Here is a 19,065-nt window from a genome sequence, read left to right as displayed (position 1 = left end):
TGTAATTGCTCCAATCAATTTATCATTCTCGTCTTTGATCACACAAGTCTACTTTGTGAGTTGCAATCAATAAAATTTATCAAGAAGTTGTCCAAAATTCCAAAGATTATGTTTTAATCCATCAACAAAATAAAAATCCTCAGTGTTAGTTTTCCCATCAAGAGTAGTTAATCATTTTCCCTTAATAGGACAAGGTGCATTGTTTCCAACTCTAACTACTCTTCCATCATAACTGTTAAACTCAAAATTTTTATTCATATCTCATGTCATAGCATGAGAGCATTCAATGTCTATAATCCAATCAAACTTTTTCTTCTCTACATGTGATATGAACCTTTCTCTTCTTTCTCTTCTTTTACTTCTTTTTTAGGACTTTCTTTTTTAATAGCAATACATCCAATTTTATCATCACTTTCTAATAAATTTACCATATTAGAATCAAATGCATCATCTTCATCAGCAAAGAAGCAATTTTTTGTAATTTTTGACTTATAAGGATTCCTAGGTTTTGTCTCATTTTCCCTTTTAGGACATTGAGATGAAAAATGACCAAGCTATTTGCAAGTCCAAGAGAAAAAAATCTCTCCTACCTTTAGGTTATCTTTCTGCAAGTAATGCAAGTCCTTAATCAATCTTCTTACCTTCTTCTTGCTTGACTACCCATTCTCTAGCATAATCTCCACTTGTGCTCACAATCCTACTTAATTTATCTGTGTCCTTTTGTGCATTGAAGGTTGTCTCTATTCTAGTTTCTCCTTGTTCTAATTTCTATCTTTGTTCAAATGCCTTAAACTTCCCAAGTAGTGTTTCTTTTAGAAAATTTGGTGAAGTAGGAATAGTCTTTTCAATAATTTCTACATTGTTCTTATAAGAAAAGGTTTCACAATCTTCCACACAACATCATCTTTAGTGACAACTCCATCACAATTCTTAATACCTCCAACAATCTCAAATATCCTAGCAAAATATCCCCTAATTGATTCATCTTCTTGCATCTTAGCACTACCAAACTTATCTTTCAGTGGGAGAATGATATACATGGTCTAACTGCCAACAAGGAAACAAGAGGATCTATTATAGATTGGATAACTTTTATATGAACAAGAATGTGTTCAAGTGTTCTAAACCCCCCAATGAGAATTTTTGTCAATGTACATCATTTTACCATGTTTGATCACCACCCTATTTATGAAAGCATCTTTCAAATTCCCCAAGCAGAGGAGAGAGAGAGAGAGAGAGAGAGAGAGAGAGAGAGAGAGAGAGAGAGAGAGAGAGAGAGAGAGAGAGAGAGAGAGAGAGAGAGAGAGAGAGAGAGAGGTAAAAGAAAACAAGGCATTTCCCTAAACTCATGTCTACTACAGGATGAGGATGTCCTTGATGTTCAAATCATTTCCTATTTTAACTAAGACATAGTTAAACATGAGAATCAGTGGAGAGCTGTGAACAAAATGCTTAGTCTTGGTAGGACCTCTCTAAGGTAGTAGGTAAGAATAAAGAAAAGGATGCTTGAAAAGAGGAAACATCCCTTTTTGAATCTTTGCAACATGTTGAAAAGGTAGCCTAGGATAAACCATTTGAAAAAAAGGCCATTTATGAGGTGGTTGGCATTAAGAATTCCCTTAGGAGAGTACAAAATAGGAAGATTCAAGGGGCTAGGGTAAGGGAAAGAGCCATCTAGATCAATCTAGGGGGTCAAGGCTCCAAATTATTCTTCTAGACCCTTATAGAAAAGGAAGCTAGAGACAAAATTAGTTGAAACTATGAAGTGGAGGTTAGCTTAACTAAGTAGGAGGATGTTTTGAAGGCTTTTCATAGTTTCTACAATAAGTTCTCATCAAAGGATTTGGGAGATGAAATGAACAAAACTATAATTATCATAAGAAGTATCATTGTTAAGAAGGTACCAAAAGAAGATGCTCTAACCATTTGCAAAGAAATATCAGTGGATGAAATTTAAAAACTCCATCCTAAAACATAGCAATGAGAAAGCACCAAACCTAGATGGATTGATAAATGAGTTCTACAAGAAGAATTTAAATTGGATTGGGGAAGAGCTTCTAGGTGTGTATTCTAGAGCTATCATCTCTAGTTCTATAGGAAATGACATGAATTATGGGCTCATCAAAGTTATCCCAAAAGATGGAAACAAAAATCTCATAAGAAAATGGAGAACAATAATTTTACTTAATGTTTCATACAAAAAATTGGCTAAGCTTTTGGCGATCATAATTAAGAACTTGTTGCATACATTCATAAGCCCTACCCAAACACAATTTGTCAAAGGTAGATAAATCCTGAAAAATCCATATCTTGTTGGGAACCACTTAACTGGACCAAATCCTCAAGACAAACAAGTGGCATGTTGATTATAGACTATAAAAAAGCTTAAGATATAATACAATGGAGATTCATCCTCATAATGTTGGAAGCATTGGTATTCCCATAATTCTTTATTAAAATGGTTTCAACTCTCTTCAAAGGGGCAAAGGCTATAGTATAAATCAATGGCTATATATTTGAATTTTTTGAACTAACTAGATCCATAGGACAAAGGTGTCCATTGGCCTCATCTTTCTTTGTGATAGCACTTGACTCACTTGATTACCTCTCAAGGATGAGATTCTCCCATAGGGTTTAGGGTATATCCCTGCCTAATAATGATGAAATAGCCAATGTATAATTTTCTTATGATACTAGAATCATCTTGCAATTAGAAGATAACAACTTGAATTACCTTATGGTTAAGCATCTAGAAATAAAATGTCTTATTCCAAATCCATTTTGCTGGGCTTGGATGAAAACCCTCCATAGTGGTGGGGTAATTATGGTATTGGTTGGGGAGGTTCAAACCACATAGTCAGATATAAGGGCATCCTTTCTGTTGTCAACCACAACCTCAATTACATGTAGATTAGGGTCAAAGAAAGGATTATTAAAAAACTGCACAAGTGGGATAACAATTTCCTCTCTCTAGTTGGGAGGGTACATGTTTGTCAGAAAATCCTCTAATCATACTCTATTTATTTTTCTTCTTTATGTTTGTTTAATCAGAATGTGTTTGGTTTTCTGCAAAAAATTATAAGAAATTATTGTGGTCGGATGACAAAGGAGGAAGAAAATCTCATGTAGTTAGTTGGGATTGGTGTGCTAAAAGAAAGGATCTAGATTGATTGGGTCTGAATGATATGAAAATACAAGGGGTAGCCCTAGTTGTGAAATGGTTCTCTAAAGCAATACAAGGAAATGAGCTTTGGAAAGTATTGACTAGAAAAAACAATGCTATGGAACACCCATCCAAGGGTAAACACTAGATTGGGTAGAAAATATTAGATCTCTTATAGTTGGAGTGTAATGTAGTGGTGGGCGATCTAACATGTTTAAAAAAATCTAGAAAGCATGGAAATATGCTAGAAAGTTTTTTGTGGGAACTAGTTGTTGGGAGGGAGATTATTTGGTATGTGGTCAAAAGTCAATAGGGTGGAACCTCCAATACAAAGGTAACGTGTTGGCCAACCTTCAAGGATGCTTGGCTACAAGATGGACAAGAAAAGGCATTAAATTATTTCATGACATTCTCAGTAATAATTGGATTGTTCTTTGGGTTGAATTGGTTAATGACTTTGGAATTTTGGATGCTCAATGAAGAACATATTTTGTCCTACATTCCCTAAGCTTATAGAGTTCGGCCTTCCCCTGAAATGTTGCAATCATGATGGTTGTTCCTTCCAACTATGCTGGCCTGATGCCACTCTCCTCCATTTGGTAAAAAACTAAATACGTATATTCTCTGCACACTCACAACCTAGACATTAGTTGAAAATTCTTAGGCAATCAAATTTAGAAATCAAAACAAAATTATTATGAATTCTGAAAATCAAATAGCTCTAACAGTTGGATTAATTTGATTCTTATACAAAAGTTTCTAAGAAATATGATTTTCTTCCTCCATATTGTACTATTTTAGCTAAGGTTCTCAAGCATGCAAAGTTTGAATTACAACCAAGTAGCTCTAGGTGAAGAATTAATTCATATGAAATTATGAGCATTACTAAAGAATTGTTGGACACTAAATGTAAATCATAAACAAATGCATACCCTATCATTTAGGTGATATATTCTTTGATGGCACCAAGATTTCCACTAGCATGCCACTTCTAAAACATCGCCTTATGATCATGGTTTACAATGAAAACACTAATAGAATAGAGGAAATGTTGTAGACCCTAATGGACACGCCTTGTTGAAACCATCACCCATTTTATTTAGTTTTCTCTTTTTAGATGAATCTTAGCCCCTTCTTCATAGCGAAGGAGAGCGGTTTCAATCCAATTTCAAGATTAAAATGCTAGAAATAGGGAACCCAAACATGTAATTAATGAGGCTAAAGGTTGGAGCTATATAAACATTAGGAGAAGTCTAGATGATTTGGGTGACCAAAAAATAGTTGAAACCCTCTCACCAATTGATGGGGATACAATAATTTTTGATGCATCAAAGATGGATGAGAAGAAAGTCTCTTGTCAATAAGAAATGAAGGATATGACAGAGTTGCAATTAAAGAGGTGAGAGAAAAACTAGAAAAGATCAAGAGATCCAGATAGAAGCACAAATAAAGGTAAAAATTTAGAGTATGTACTTCCTAATGATACGATGGGCTATATGGAAGAATGTTAGCATAGATTTGCAAATTTTTACAAAAGTATATCTTCTAGAATTGATTTTCATAAATGGGCTTAGATTGAATTGGGAAAGCTTTGGGTAGGAAATTGAGTCTCTAAGGGGATTGAGAAAAGGGTACATATCTTGCATGTTCAAATATCTGGATCATGTAGAAGTTGTCCTTCAATATGGAACCTATGTGATATGTAGACATGTTTTCTATCTATAGTCCTAGAATTTGGATTTTCATCACGAGGGCCTATCTAGATCTAAACACCCAATGTGGATTGAACTTCCATTCCTAAATTGGGTTTTAGATTATTAAAGGATATAGTGGCTCAACTTGGGAATGTAATCTGGTGTAAAAGTAAGTTAGACGAATTTTCTAGCCTTAGGTTTGACCCAACAACATCTATTTTAATGGACCTAAATAAATAATTACCTAGGTATATTAAGCTAGTTGGCCCAAGATTTGAGTTTCGCTAGCCTATAGTTCATCTCAATAAACCTAACACTTGCTTCTTTTTTTGTTGAGATGGACATTTAATAAAGGATCATCTTGTCTAAAAAAATAATATAATCAAAGCCAATTTACTTTTGCTCCTAGTTCAATTCAATAATCTTAGTCCTCTAAGCCTCTTGTGATGCTAAATGCAACCCCTCTTCCCCTAATCAAATTAAAAAGCCATTTGTTTCTCAAATGAAAACAATAACTTGTTACTGTCTCCTTAAAAAGATGTTGTAATGATAGTTAACTAGAGGATGAAAAGGAAAAGGAAAAAACCTCCAATGTCAATCGATACCTAGATCAAGGTTTCCTCTCAAAACTATTTTTCATCTCCTACTTGTCCTTAGATTGTAAGGAAATAATTCCTCTAAGCCTCTTAAGGTGGCGTAGATATCCATCTCCATCTCCTTCAAAGAGACATGACCCTCTACAACAAACTAAGAGACAAAGATCTAGATCTCCCAAATTTAATGTTAAGGAACTTGAGAATTCTAAAACAAAATATTGTGAATTGTAATTGCTTTTACCTCACGAGGATGATTCATCTAATTTTATTTGATATTAAGACTCAAACTATAAATCATTGTCTTGGAATGTTAGAGGGTTATCTCTCCCTCTTTAAAAAATCATGTTAAAGAAAAATATTGACAAATGGAAACCCAATATGTTTCACAATAAGTTAAAATTAATGGAGCTCATTAGGTTGCTTCGTTATTCAATGTGTAGGTAGATGCCTACTCCTTTCATATAAACTACATAATGATGGCAAGGTGAGTAGTCATTTCAATAGGTTTGTCATTAATAAAGGAGATGATCTTTCACATAGTTTTGTTTAGGTCCTCACCTTTGTTAGTGGCTAACCCATTGATTTTGTTTCTTCTATGCTCCAAACATTGCTAAAGAAAGATGTGAGTTGTGGTATTAGATGTCCAACCATCTACCTTTAGGCTGATTGGATTATCAAAAGAGATTTCAATATGGTGGAACACCCTTCTGATTGCATCTATGGCTCAACTAAACAAAATTAACTAATGATGAGTTTGACAAATGAATACTTTTCCACAATATTATTGGGCTTATAGATCCATTATACATTGTTCTGATATGTTTTGGCGCATCATGTTCCCCCGGCGTCCCCAACCCTCATCCAACCCCGACCTTCGCCTCCTCGCCTGCAATGTCTCCATGATGTATGACATCCTAGGTCAGCTCGCTCCCCTTCCCATCCCACCCCCCATTGTCACCTGCTCTCCACCTCTAGCATTTATGAGGCCATTAGACTTATGAGATGCCGTAGGGAAACTGATGAGGAGGGTTTTTAGGCTGAGCTCTTCAAGCTCGATGCCATGATCTTGTGCCTTTATCTCTCTACACTCTTTAATAGAGTGGTTTGTTTTGGTTTTCTCGACTCATGGTCGAGACACGTTATCTACCCAATCCATAAGTCTTGGTTGGCTTCTGATCCCAGAAACTATAGGACCATCATGATTGGGCATACATTTTCCAAACTTTATGCCACAACATTAAATACCATTTTATCCAATGAGCTTGATAGGAGAAATTGTAGGGCTAAGGGACAAGCTGGCTTTAGGGAACACTACCAGAGCATGGGTCATATCTTGACACCACGGGCTATTATCGAGGAGGCCTGACACCACCCGAAGAAAGTTTACTATTGTTTTGTGGATTTTCATAAAGCTTTTGTTTCCATCCCCAAAGTGGCCCTTTTTTAGAGACTTAGAGATATTAGTATTTCTAAGATCTTACTGACGACTATCATGAGGTTATATGAGACAGTGCTAGGTAGACTCAAGACCATCGAGGGCCTCTCTAACCCTATTCAGAGCACCATTAGGGTGAAGCAGGGTTGCCCTCTCTCGCCCACCTTGTTCAAGATCTACATTGATGAGCTCGAGGCCTTTCTCAATGACTCCTCACTTCTTGGTGACGGTTGTCATCTACACTAGGTATTGATCTCCATCCTTCTCTTTGTTGACAATGTGGTTCTTCTTGCTTCTTCTCCTGAGGGTCTCCAAAGGCTTTTGGATAGACTTGTGTCTTTTTGTGACATGAGACAGCTGGTTGTGAACCTAGAGAAGACTCGTGTTATGGTTTGAAGACCTCACATCTCCATTTTCACTTTCAGGGTTGGGAAGTTGAGATTACATCATCTTACACATACCTTGGGGTTAAGTTTTTTGGATCCCGTTTCAGCTTGAGATCAACTATTCAACCTCATATCAACAAAGGGTTGAGTTCCTTTGCCATGCTTGAGAGACAGTGCTTCAGACACCACTTTCAAGACACATTGACTAAGCTATCCCTCTTGGATTCCTTAGTAAGACCCATAGTGCTCTATGGTTTGGTGGTATGGGGACCTTTCCTTTTAGACTCGGATTGGGCCATGATCGAGTGTACCTAGACTCTGTTCCTCCATCGAATTATCAAATGTCATAAATCTACCCCCCCACAATGTTATTTTGGCTAAGTTTGGAGCCCACCCATTCAGGCTTGTAGCCATTGTTGACCTGATCCAGTTTCTCCATCATCTTTGAGGCTTTCCAGACTCCACTAAAGGCTGAAACAAACACCCTTAGCCTATTGCTCCTCAGTTGCTATTGTAGACTCCCATCTAGCCACTAGACCCTGTTGTTGATATGCTCAAGCTACTATCTTGCTGAGATCAGTTGGGATCAACATCAATCGTCTACCTCCCTACTAGTTCTCATTGGATGCTCTTGCCCATCTCCTCCCCTCTCGACAAGAGTTGAACAAGTATGTCAGACTTGACATCTATGAGCAGTATATTATCTAGACTTGGGTTGATCCTATTGGGGGTCTATGTTTGAGGATGGCATTCTACACCGAGCACTTCTTAGATATTTGAGATGGGATTATTGTATGACTTGACTATTTACATAAACATTGGACACATGCCCTACGTATCTCTCTTGGTTCCTTCAGGGTGGGCTCACATTGACTCTGAATCCAGGTCGATCACCATATTGATAGAGAGGATTGGGTTTGTAGACTTAACAGAGGCAGAATATGAGACCCATTTCCTTTTCAGATGCCCCATATACTACGAGATTAGAGGGAGATTCTATTGTCTGTTAGGAGAATGCAGATCCCTCTAGGATTTCTTCAAGTAAACAGATCAGTGTTGCATTGAGCTCTATCTCTATGAATCCTTATAGCTTTGCAACCACACTTTACAACAATCATTCCCCACGAGCCAGACCCATGCATAGCTTACCACAACCTTCTTCTGGCCCTTAGCTTTGGCTCGAGGTGTGAAGCGACGTTGTAGTTTCCCTAACACTAGCCATTCTAGATCAGTGAGACCCCACAGTAGACCTCTTCGCCAATGACACCATAGAGCCCCTAGTAGTCGTCAATCATATTAGTTGATGTTGGATTTTTTTTCCATTTAAGGATGGATACCTAATCCTTTTTGTGATGTCTCCTACTTTTTTCTTCATTTATTGTGCTTGTTCTTTTGTGGACACTATTTCGTGCTCTGTTTGTTCACTATCTTCTTGGTTGTAAGCTTCTAGTCCCATGGACCCATGTTGTGGTCTTTTTTTGGACATTAATAAAATTATCTTATATTATCTTATCTATACAAATAGTTGTTGAGCCACAAGCATAGTTGGTTTTCTTGGTTTACTTGCAGGTTGGGAGTGGACATAAAACTTAGCAGTTTAGACAAGTTTCATATTTCTCCTAACTTGCAAGTAGTTCAAAACTCCTTTGGCATTTTTGTGAAGGTTGGCTACTCCACTATGCTTTTAGACCACTTTCCTATTATTTTTATTGTTGCAAAGGATAATCCAAAGATTGTATATCCCCAACTTCCTTATAAGCTTAATGCCCCACACCTCAAGATTCCTCTGTGTGTAGATTCTTTCATGGGAATTTGGAATCCTAGTCCTAAGCCAAGAGAAGGGGAGTCTTGTAGGGAATGGTGGTAGTTAACTATTATCAAATTTGCTAACTTTTTATGTTCCTCCGATAAAAGATTAGCATGGATGTCAAAGAGGATAAAAAATCAAGGTAAGTTGACACTTTATAGAAAAAGGTTAATTTCTAAACTGAATGATATATATATATATATATATATATATATATATATATATATATATATATATATATATATATATATATATATATATATATATATATATATATATATATATATATATAGTATATAGTATATTGTAGCTTCTATTGAAACACAACTCTATAACCTTAATTTGTATAAGGGGCAAGGAGATAAAATTAGTTATAGATTTGATTGGTGTAAAGATGATAATAAATGTTCCAACTACTACTTTAAATGTACTTAAACTACAAACATAAAAAAGGATTTCATTGGACTAATATTAGATGATGAAGGTCACGGTCATTCATACCTAAATGATATATATAATTTGTTTAAGGGTTTCTTTAAGAATCTCTTCAAGGAAGATAAAATTTTCATGATATGCAATTTGTTTTAGAAGATATCTTCAAAGATATATCATACCTAGGAAGGTGGATACAGACTAATATTGTTGCATTGATCAAAACCTTTCCATTAGAGATTTGGAATATGCTTTCTCTATGGTGCCAAATAATTTTTTGGGGATTGTTAGGCTATTAATCGAAAATTATCAAACTTTATGGTAGCATGTAAAGGGTAATTTTTGTTTTGTATACCTAGAAATAATAAGGGAAGGGTGCCTCAGTCCAAATACTATTAGAGGTTGATAAAGTTTCTTGGTTAATGAACCACCATATTGATTAATAGTTCTTACAAGATCACTGCTAAAGCTTGAGATGATAGAATCCAACCAATGACTAAAATGATAGTTACACTTGAACAAATTCGTTTCCTTAGAGGTAGATACATTTTGGATAGCTTAATACTAGTTATGGAGACAAGAATGGACTTGTCAATCAAGACAAAATGCTTTGTTGGTTATGTTGGGCTTTGACAAAGTGCATGATAGAATGCATTAGAGTTTTAACATAAAGATGTTGTAGTGGTTGGGATTTGGTCCTAATACATGTCAGCATGTCCAAATGGTATTTAATGATGCTAATGCTCAATTAAGGATTAATAAATCTATGTCTACTCTAGTTCTTATCCAATGCTCTATCAAGCAAGGTTGCCCCTTGTCTTCAATTCTATACGTTTAAGTAACTAAAGCTCTTGGTTACCTTTTGAAAAAATACAATCCAATGGGATTAATTAAAGACAATTCTATTCCAAAGAATTTATTGGTTATAAGTTCACATTTTGTTGATGACATACTTTTATTTTTTCAAAATTTAGAATATGAAATAAAAAAATGTTTTAGAGGTCTTAGCTTTGCACTGCTCTATGTTGGGATCTAAGCCAATTCATCATAAAATTGAGTTTATAATGATCTAATCTGATTTAGTAGCAACTTGGATTCCTAAGTGTTAAAGCTAATTAAATATGGACAGGCAACATGTTACCTTGGTATCCCCTTTGGCTTGGAGTTTTCATTTCATGATGTTTGGAATTAGTTTCTCACCAACCTAAAGAATAAAAATTTCAATTAGGATGATAGATACATGTCATTAGTAGGGAAAATAAAAGTTATCAACTATATTTTTTTAGCATCTCACAAGTATTACTTTTTTTGTTAGATGTCATCTAAGAAAGGTTATGATGATCTTAATAAACACATTCATCATTTTTTGTGGACAAATTAGGAACGGTAAGACAGGGTTCAAGTTATCTTCTTGGTTTCATTATATTCAACCAAACATTAAAGGAGGCTAGGTCTTCTATATCGTAGAGCTCAAGGGGTTTGTTTAGCTACCTAGTGGATAATAAGATCAGTGACTAGAAATGAACAATGGAAAATATTGGTGTGACATATAATTTATCATGTAGATATGAACAATAGGATTCATAATGTGTCATAGCTAGATAAGATATTGTAAGCTCCTTTTTTGTATTAAAGGATTCTTTCCATTGCAATCTATCTAGAAGGCATGGAAATTACTTTGTAAATGCTTGCATGGGGCAATGAATTCAGTCTAACATGGTTTCAACTTTGTAAATTCCTCCATTTTGTTAGAATTAACCTCAAGTAGAAATAACAGTTACATGCAAATATAACCAATATCAAAAAATAATAGATCGCACATAAGAGAACACAAGACACCAAGATTTAATGTGGTTCACCCAATCCTTGGGCTACGTCCACCAACAACAAGTCCAATATTAATATGATCCAATGATTAAAATTTGTAATCCCTTACAACTCAATACTGCCGCAAGAAGCAATTTTCGCATCACACATTATGAAAATTCCTAACCCTAAGCCCTTTTTATACAAGATTTTTGCCGCTTACAAGATTAGGGCTAGAATAATAGAAAAATAGTTGCTGACGCCTTTTATAGTATAAGGGCATTTTTGGCTTCGGGGGCACTACCCCCAAAGTGGCCTTGCCCCTGGACCCCACCCTATACTACGACAAGAAGTGCACCTGGGGCGCTGCCTCAGGACCCCTGTATAAATAATCTGGAGGGAAATTGTGCCAAATAAACCTCCGAGGCTGATTAGGCTCCACATCACAACACATTTGTGGAGTAAATATATACAATATCATGGACAACCTTTGGTTGTCATATTTTCAAAGCAAGCTAGTTATATGTTTTGCAAACTTTTATTGACATTTGGAAATTTCATTCTCTTGACTAGTTCTTTTGGCTGGAGTCCAAAAAAGCCTTTGAGTTGGACAACAAGATTAAAGGGTTTCTTGTTTTTGTTAAATTGTTGGTTCCTATGGAATCCCTTTTGAAATTATATACCTTCTCCAATGCAATGTATTCAAGGATTGGTTATGGATGTAATAGTTTTCATCTAAAACAAAACTATCTCCACATTCTTCCATCCTTAACTTAAATGTGAGACTCAACATCAAATGCAATTGTAGAGTAAAAGAAAGAAAATGAAGAAGATTAAGTTCTCATTTATGAAAATCTAAGGTTGAGGCAAATGCTCAAAATTTGTTTTAGAAAACTTCACATCATAAATAACCTAGAGGGGATGATCTGAAATTTGTCACTATAAGTAGAAAAGTGCCCATTTTGTCATCTTAATGAAAACATAAAACGTCTCTTGGAGCTATCCTAGTGCAAGACTAAAATAAAATATTATATTCAAATATCTTCCTACCTTTTTTTTATCATACTTTAAGATGGAAGGAAGCTATTTTTGGGCTTGGTCTTCATGAGAAAATGATTGCAGATTCTATGGGGCAATGTAATTTGTTGCATATTTAGAAAAGAAGATGTACTTTATTTTCTAATCTCATTTTGCATCAAAAAATAGATTCTCTCTCTCTCTCTCTCTCTCACACACACACACACACACACACACACACACACACATTTGATTTTATGTGTAAGAAAAAAATGATGAAGAAATCAAACAATCTTCTATTCATTACTTAGATATTTCGCGATTTATATTTCGTAATAATGATGATTTTATAAACTTCCTTGATATAATAACTATAAACAAACTATTTTTCTTTCATTTTCTATAATCTACTAGGGGAAACGAGCTAGTTGTTGCCCATGTACACAATGTCACCGCATTAACTGTTACCTTCCCCCCCAATTACCAACCAAATAAACCCTCACAAATTGCACACAAACATGCCAAAACAAATCACCATGAACACCAATAATCATTCACTTTTGTTCATTTTTTAGTTTCTTGGTTGCTGATTGGTCCATTTGTGCAAAAAACTTGGTGGCAGGGTTTGGGCGAACATTTAAAAAATTGCACTTTTAGACCACCTTGCACTCTACAAATTCTACAGAGAGCTCCGTAAATGTGGGAAAGCCGAAAGATTAGCTTTGAACTCCTCACTCACCTATGAAGGTTCATTGAAAAAATCGTCGAATTTCAACACACACATTAGGAACTCTTAAGTGTGTGACTTTAATGTAGTCGGCTACTATGTTGTTTCTCCTATCAAATTTATTGAAAAGACCATTAAACCTAATGACTAATATATCTCTTAATTGATAAATAATTAAATTGTATAAAATAATATAAATACACGGAGAATTATAATGACAAAGTTGACAACTCCTCATAAACTGGTAACTGAGTTTCGAAAAAAAAAAGGGTTTAAAGACGTCCTTTAAATTCAGTGTATACATTAAAAAATTGCCACTAATTTGAAAAGCTTCCTCTAATAACTACGGTACAGGACGGTATAGTTATATCTGCCCTCGGAGCTATCTATGCACCCCGTGAATTTCTGCAAAATTAATTTTAAATAGAGTTCAAAATAAATCACAGTTTAAAACGTCTTCCCAAATATTGATTTTCGTTGACAATGTAGGATATTCTGACAAAAAGACAATGTTTGTGAAAAGTTTTTTTTTATATACCAATCATACAAATATTTTCAATCAAAAGACTAAGATTGCAGTGTAGAGATTCTGCAGCAAGTTTTACGATGGAGCAAAACCGCACTATTGTCTTTCGTTTCATGAAAACGGGTAAATTTACAATCGTAATTCAAGGAAATGCCTACCAAGTTAAAACAGACTGACTGGGTAGACGGCAAAGCTTCAGTATTTCGTCTGAACCTGTAGTGGAAGATAGGTCATAAAATTCTACTGTCGATATTAAGTTCAAGATTTGGAGTAAGTCATGATAACCCATCAAACAGCGTTTACATCATTCCAAATTTTAAGTTTAATTAAACAAGATATGAGCTCACTGAGACCTAAAACCTAATTTGTAGTTTGCAACAGGGAAATTTTAATATATGTATAACCTATGCTGCAGAAACATGAACATAACGCTCAAATTGATGGAACGCAACATACCAAATAATCAGAATAATGGTAAAACTTTGCTTATTTCATCAACAAGCTCTGCATCTATGACCCTGCTTCAGCTTGTATGCAAACCTACTTATCTTCGTTAAACCGTCTGATTTATTGAATCCTTCGAGATACTATAGATGAATAGTATCAGTCTCATTGCCTTCCTGCTCGCTTGTTGATATGCTTGATTTACCATTTGGATTTGCAGACTGCAACATCCAAACGACATGTCTCATATTAGGCCTATTGAAAGGCAAAGAATTGGTACAATCAAGAGCAATTCTAAGTACAGCCTGAACTGAATCCTGATAAATCTCAGATATTTGATGATCTAGAATCTCTTCTAAACCATTTTCCTTGTCAAGCATCCTGTTAACCCATTTGACAATGTTGGCACCTTCACCATAAGATGGATCAACTGGCCGCTTAGAAGTCACCAGTTCCAACAGCACCACTCCAAAGCTATACACATCATTCTTTGCTGTAACCCTCGGTGAGTAGGAAACCTCTGCAAAACGAGAGCAACATGAATGATTAATGACAAGTTTGTATTAACAGAACTAATGATCAGGAAAAACTCAAACAATGTCTTTAAGAAGTCTTCACGTTATGCTCCTCAACCAAAGGGGCTGCTCTTTTGCTATGCTACTTGTGCATTTTATAGTGGCACTCAAGATGTCTCTGGAAGAGTGTTGCAAGATTCAACATTTTCTCTTTCAAAAACCTGTGTGACCTACAGCTGTGCATTTTAGAAAAGGTAGACCCATTGAGATTGTTGACTTCGAGGTCGGCACCTCCTTTGAGATTTGCATCATGGATCAGAGTGAATCTGGCATTTGTATTGGCTATTAAAAGTACGAGCTTTTGGTGCAATGGCAAATGCTTCCAACAAGTGGTATTACATGCCGTGGATTGGGGTAAATCTGGCATTTGTATTATGCATTAGCAGTTTGAGCTTTTGGTGGAACGACAAATGCTTCCAACAAGTGGTATCAGAGGTTTGGGTCATGGTTTCGAGTCTTCCTTCAGTGGGTGCTGAAGGCTCCGTTGGTGCTGAGGAGGAGATTGATGAGATTGTTGACTTGGTGATCAGCACCTGCTGAAGTCTCAGTCAATGCTGAGGAGGAGCTTGTTGAGATAGTTGACTTGGTGATCAGCACCTCCTTTGACATTCGTGTGGACATTAACAGTTCAAGCTTTTGGTGCGACTGCAAAGGCTTCCAATAAGACCTACTCCATTCAAGTTGTGACGCTGGCAATGACAACTTAACATTTCAATGTGATACTGTAAATGGTTGATATTATGTTCAGGGATATACTGGTCTCATCTCAATATACACGCCTTACTGGGTTACTGCTAGTTTTCCTGACAAACCTAGCTATGGTCTCATGCAATGCAGAGTGAAAGTTCTTGAGATTATGTCATTATGAGCAGATGGAAAACAGAAAATAAATCAAGCTTGCTTAGTTCTGCTTACCTGGTGCAAAGTACCCGTAAGACCCTGCAACTGCAAACACGGTCTCATACCCTTTATTGCATTTTCTCAAGATCTTAGCCAAGCCAAAATCAGCCACACGAGCACGAAGCTCCTCATCCAGCAATATATTGTTTGATTTTATGTCACAATGAATGATAGGAGGGTTGCAATCATAATGAAGATAAGCAAGGCCTTGAGCTGAATCTAGAGCAATCATGTACCTTGTAGGCCAGTCAAGGCTACACGGTTTCTGTTCATGAAGCATATTTCCGATGCTTCCATTGGGCATGTATTCATAGATTAGCAGGTTTGAATCTTGCAGAGAGATACCACCCCAGAGCTTAACTATGTTCTTGTGCCGGATTATGCCCAAAGTCTCAATTTCTGCTTTGAATCCACCGTCATACTCTGAGTTCACTGTTCTTGTACTGCCGGGAAGCCTCTTAACGGCCACCGTCTCACCATTATCCAGATTTATCTTATACACTTTTCCAGCTCCACCAGTGCCAATAACGTTGGCCTCACTCAGGGAGTTCACAATTTCATGCTCATGAAAAACCAGCCTTCGAAAGGACACAACCTTGGAAGGGCAAAAATCGATTGTGCTCTTATTCATCACCGTGGGATGAATGTTGGAACAGCTTTTGTAGAAACACCACAATCCCACAACCAAAACTATGGCTGCCGTTGAAAAGCAAACACAAAGGACCACTATTTTCAAATACCCTCTTTTAGAAGCACATGGATTAATGTCTGCAAAGCCATCACCACATAGCCTAGGGTTTCCCAAAAAAGCTCGCTTGTACCGAATCAGGCCACTGGGAACTAGCCCAGAGAGATTATTGCTTGACACATTGAAGACAATCAAATGAAGATTTGCTAAGGATGCAGGGACTTTCTTAGTAAGATGATTCTCTGATAGGTCAAGGTATGTTAGGCTTTGTAGATTACCAATCTGATTAGGAATTTCACCAGAAAAATAATTTCCCTTCAGATTAATCAGTGCAAGAGTCCCCACAGATCCAATTGAAGGAAAAATTGCTCCTGAAAGTGAGTTTTGTGCTAGATCCAGTCTCTCAAGTTGTTGCAATCCATCAAATATATTTGGCAGTCTTCCAGAAAAATTATTATAGCTTGCATTTAAAAATGACAAGGTACTAAGCATACCAATCTCAATTGGAAGCTCACCTGAGAATTCATTGCCATCGATTGCCAATTTTGAAAGGGACTTAGCACTCCTAATTTCTCTGGCAACGTTTCCTTCAAATCTATTAGTACTGAGTTCCAGCAATTCAAGTCCAGGAAACCCCCATAAAGATTTTGGAACTTCTCCACTGAGCTGATTATTTGCAAGTCGAAGCCTAACAAGTGTTGTGCAATTCTCATATTCTGATATGTTTCCATTGATCATATTATTGAAAACATTCAAAACGGACAGTTTCCCCCCATTGCAAAGTTGTGATGGTAATGGGCCTCTTAATCGATTATTTGATAAGTCAAAAATCTCCAACTGAGTATTTCTACCAAGATTCTGAGGAATTTCTCCAAGGAGAGAATTCTTAAACAATGACAAATCCCTTAGCTTAGTTAAATTTGCAAGACTGGCAGGAATCTCCCCAGTGAATAAATTATCCATTAGGTGCAAAGATGTCAACTTACCTAAATTCCCTAAACTGTCCGGAAGTGATCCAGAAAGCATATTGCCGGAAACATCTAGCAATTTTAAGGACGTCATCTTGCCAATATCTGCCGGAATCTCACCTCTGAGTCTATTTGTGTGCATCTGCAAACTTTCCAGTTTCACAAGATTGCTAGTCCACCGAGGCCAAGGCCCCGTTAGATTATTTTGAGAAACATCCAATTGCTGAAGTTCTGATAATCTACCAACGGAATCTGGAATTTCCCCTATCAGATTACACTCGCTTAGCCATATCTGCTGCAGCTTTGTCATGTTTCCAATCTCTAGTGGAATAAAACCACTATCAAAAGGATTATAGGTCAATCTTAGATTTACCAAGTTTGTCAAATTTCCCAGAAATCCAGGAATAGTTCCTCCCAAAAGATTGTAGTAAAGATCAAGCGTCTGCAGTTTTCCCAATCGAGCAAAAGCCGAAGGAACTGGGCCAGAAAAATTGTTGCCCGACAAATCCAGCACTTCGAGACTTGATAGCTCTGAGATGAAATCAGGAAGGGCGCCTTGAAGAAGATTTTGAGACAAGTTCAGATGCCTCAGTTTGCTACAACTAGTTAGATCCTTGGGCAATTCCCCCACGATTGAATTGTACCCCAGCGATAGGAATGTAATATTTTGGAGGCCGCAAACAGCCATTGGAAATGACCCTCCAAGGCTTAAGTTCCCTAGATCAAGCTCCATGACAAAGGTCTTGTTGCTGTCACATTTAACTCCATTAAAAGAGCATGGAGAATCGTTACTGTTCCAGTTATGGAGGTTTTGGAAGGGATCTGTGAGATTCTCTTTAATGGCCATTAAGTACACCAGGTCTGGGACGGAATGTTCATGTTCAGCAGCTTCATTAGTCGTGACGAGGAAGAACAGAAAGAGAGCGAGATAAGAGACTGAGAGCTCTAAAAAGGAAACCATGGAAGGCCTTTCCATGACGGTATTGTGCAAAATTTGCCGATGGCACTGAAAAGGAAAAATTTATAGGAGAATTTGAGGAGGGTTTCATATTTTGAGGAGGATTTCATTTTTCCCTGGTAATCATTCTTCTGCAGTCTAATGCGGTGTGAGGATTGGAGAGCACTTACCGACATTTTTGACCAACAACTCACTTTGTCAGCAGTGCTATTGACTAATGCGTACAAGACATTGGCAATGATAGTGTGAACTTGTCTGTGAATAGGTCTTTAGGGTTTTCTATTCAAACCCTATACGCTGACGCGAGGGTTTTGAGCCTCAAGGAGATGTGCAAATCCTCTTCTTGGATGCATTGATGTCAACAACTGAGTCTTTGATATTGACACCTTCATACTCTGCGATTAATCTTTTTGCAATTTTGTGCAAATCTGACAACAGCCATATCCCTGTCACAGACGGTGCTCTGAAAGGTTCAGCGTAACCATGTTTGAGTGAATTAACACTTGTTTTGTTAATATATCTATCTAATTTCATAGAACCCATATGAGTAGCAGAGTCCATATGGATTCTGGATTTGGTTCTCATTGGTTTTGGGTTGGACTTGGAAGCTGATTCATCCTATCAAATGTAGTTTACCATAGCCAATAAATGTTGGGATAGAGAATTAATATTTTTTAATTAGTGATTATGGATTAATTTTGAGAAATTGAGCATGTAGAACAAAATAGAGGTAGCAATCATGTGTATAGGACCTATCTCGTCTTGATCAATACTGGCTTATCTTCAACGAATGTTGTGGGTAATTATTGTCAATTGATGGTGGGAATTGATAATACTAGAGAATGTGAATGTCACTCATGTAGACATATTAGTAATTATTGATGTATAAAAGAGATAACGATGATTGATATGAGGTAGATATGCATTCATGTTTGATTTGAGT

At 36.5% G+C, this 19,065-nt stretch overlaps 1 protein-coding gene across 1 annotated transcript; it reads right to left on the bottom strand.

The window, feature by feature from the left end:
- Window positions 1–13,662: 13,662 nt before the first annotated feature.
- Window positions 13,663–18,607, bottom strand: LOC149556396 (uncharacterized). The gene is made up of 2 exons (XM_089830684.1): window positions 15,524–18,607; window positions 13,663–14,553 (listed from the first exon to the last, which is right to left on the bottom strand). The coding sequence occupies exons 1-2, from the start codon at window positions 18,138–18,140 to the stop codon at window positions 14,177–14,179; spliced, it is 2,994 nt and encodes a 997-aa protein (XP_089686810.1). The 5' UTR covers window positions 18,141–18,607; the 3' UTR covers window positions 13,663–14,176.
- Between the last annotated feature and the right edge of the window lie 458 nt (window positions 18,608–19,065).

Source organism: Cupressus sempervirens, chromosome 5 (genome assembly GCF_028749045.1).
Source record: "Cupressus sempervirens isolate cs-2001-9-10 chromosome 5, ASM2874904v1, whole genome shotgun sequence".
Taxonomy (NCBI): Eukaryota; Viridiplantae; Streptophyta; class Pinopsida; order Cupressales; family Cupressaceae; genus Cupressus; species Cupressus sempervirens.
The sequence above is the reverse complement of the archived record's forward strand: the minus strand, read 5'-3'. Positions and strand labels throughout refer to the sequence as shown.

Bases quoted from the DNA above. Each gene is read 5' to 3' on its own strand.
- LOC149556396 (XM_089830684.1), bottom strand. From the start codon at position 18,140: ATGGAAAGGCCTTCCATGGTTTCCTTTTTAGAGCTCTCAGTCTCTTAT. The intron at 14,554-15,523 runs GTAAGCAGAACT...CTCGTTTTGCAG, and splicing joins TTACGGGTACTTTGCACCAG to AGGTTTCCTACTCACCGAGG.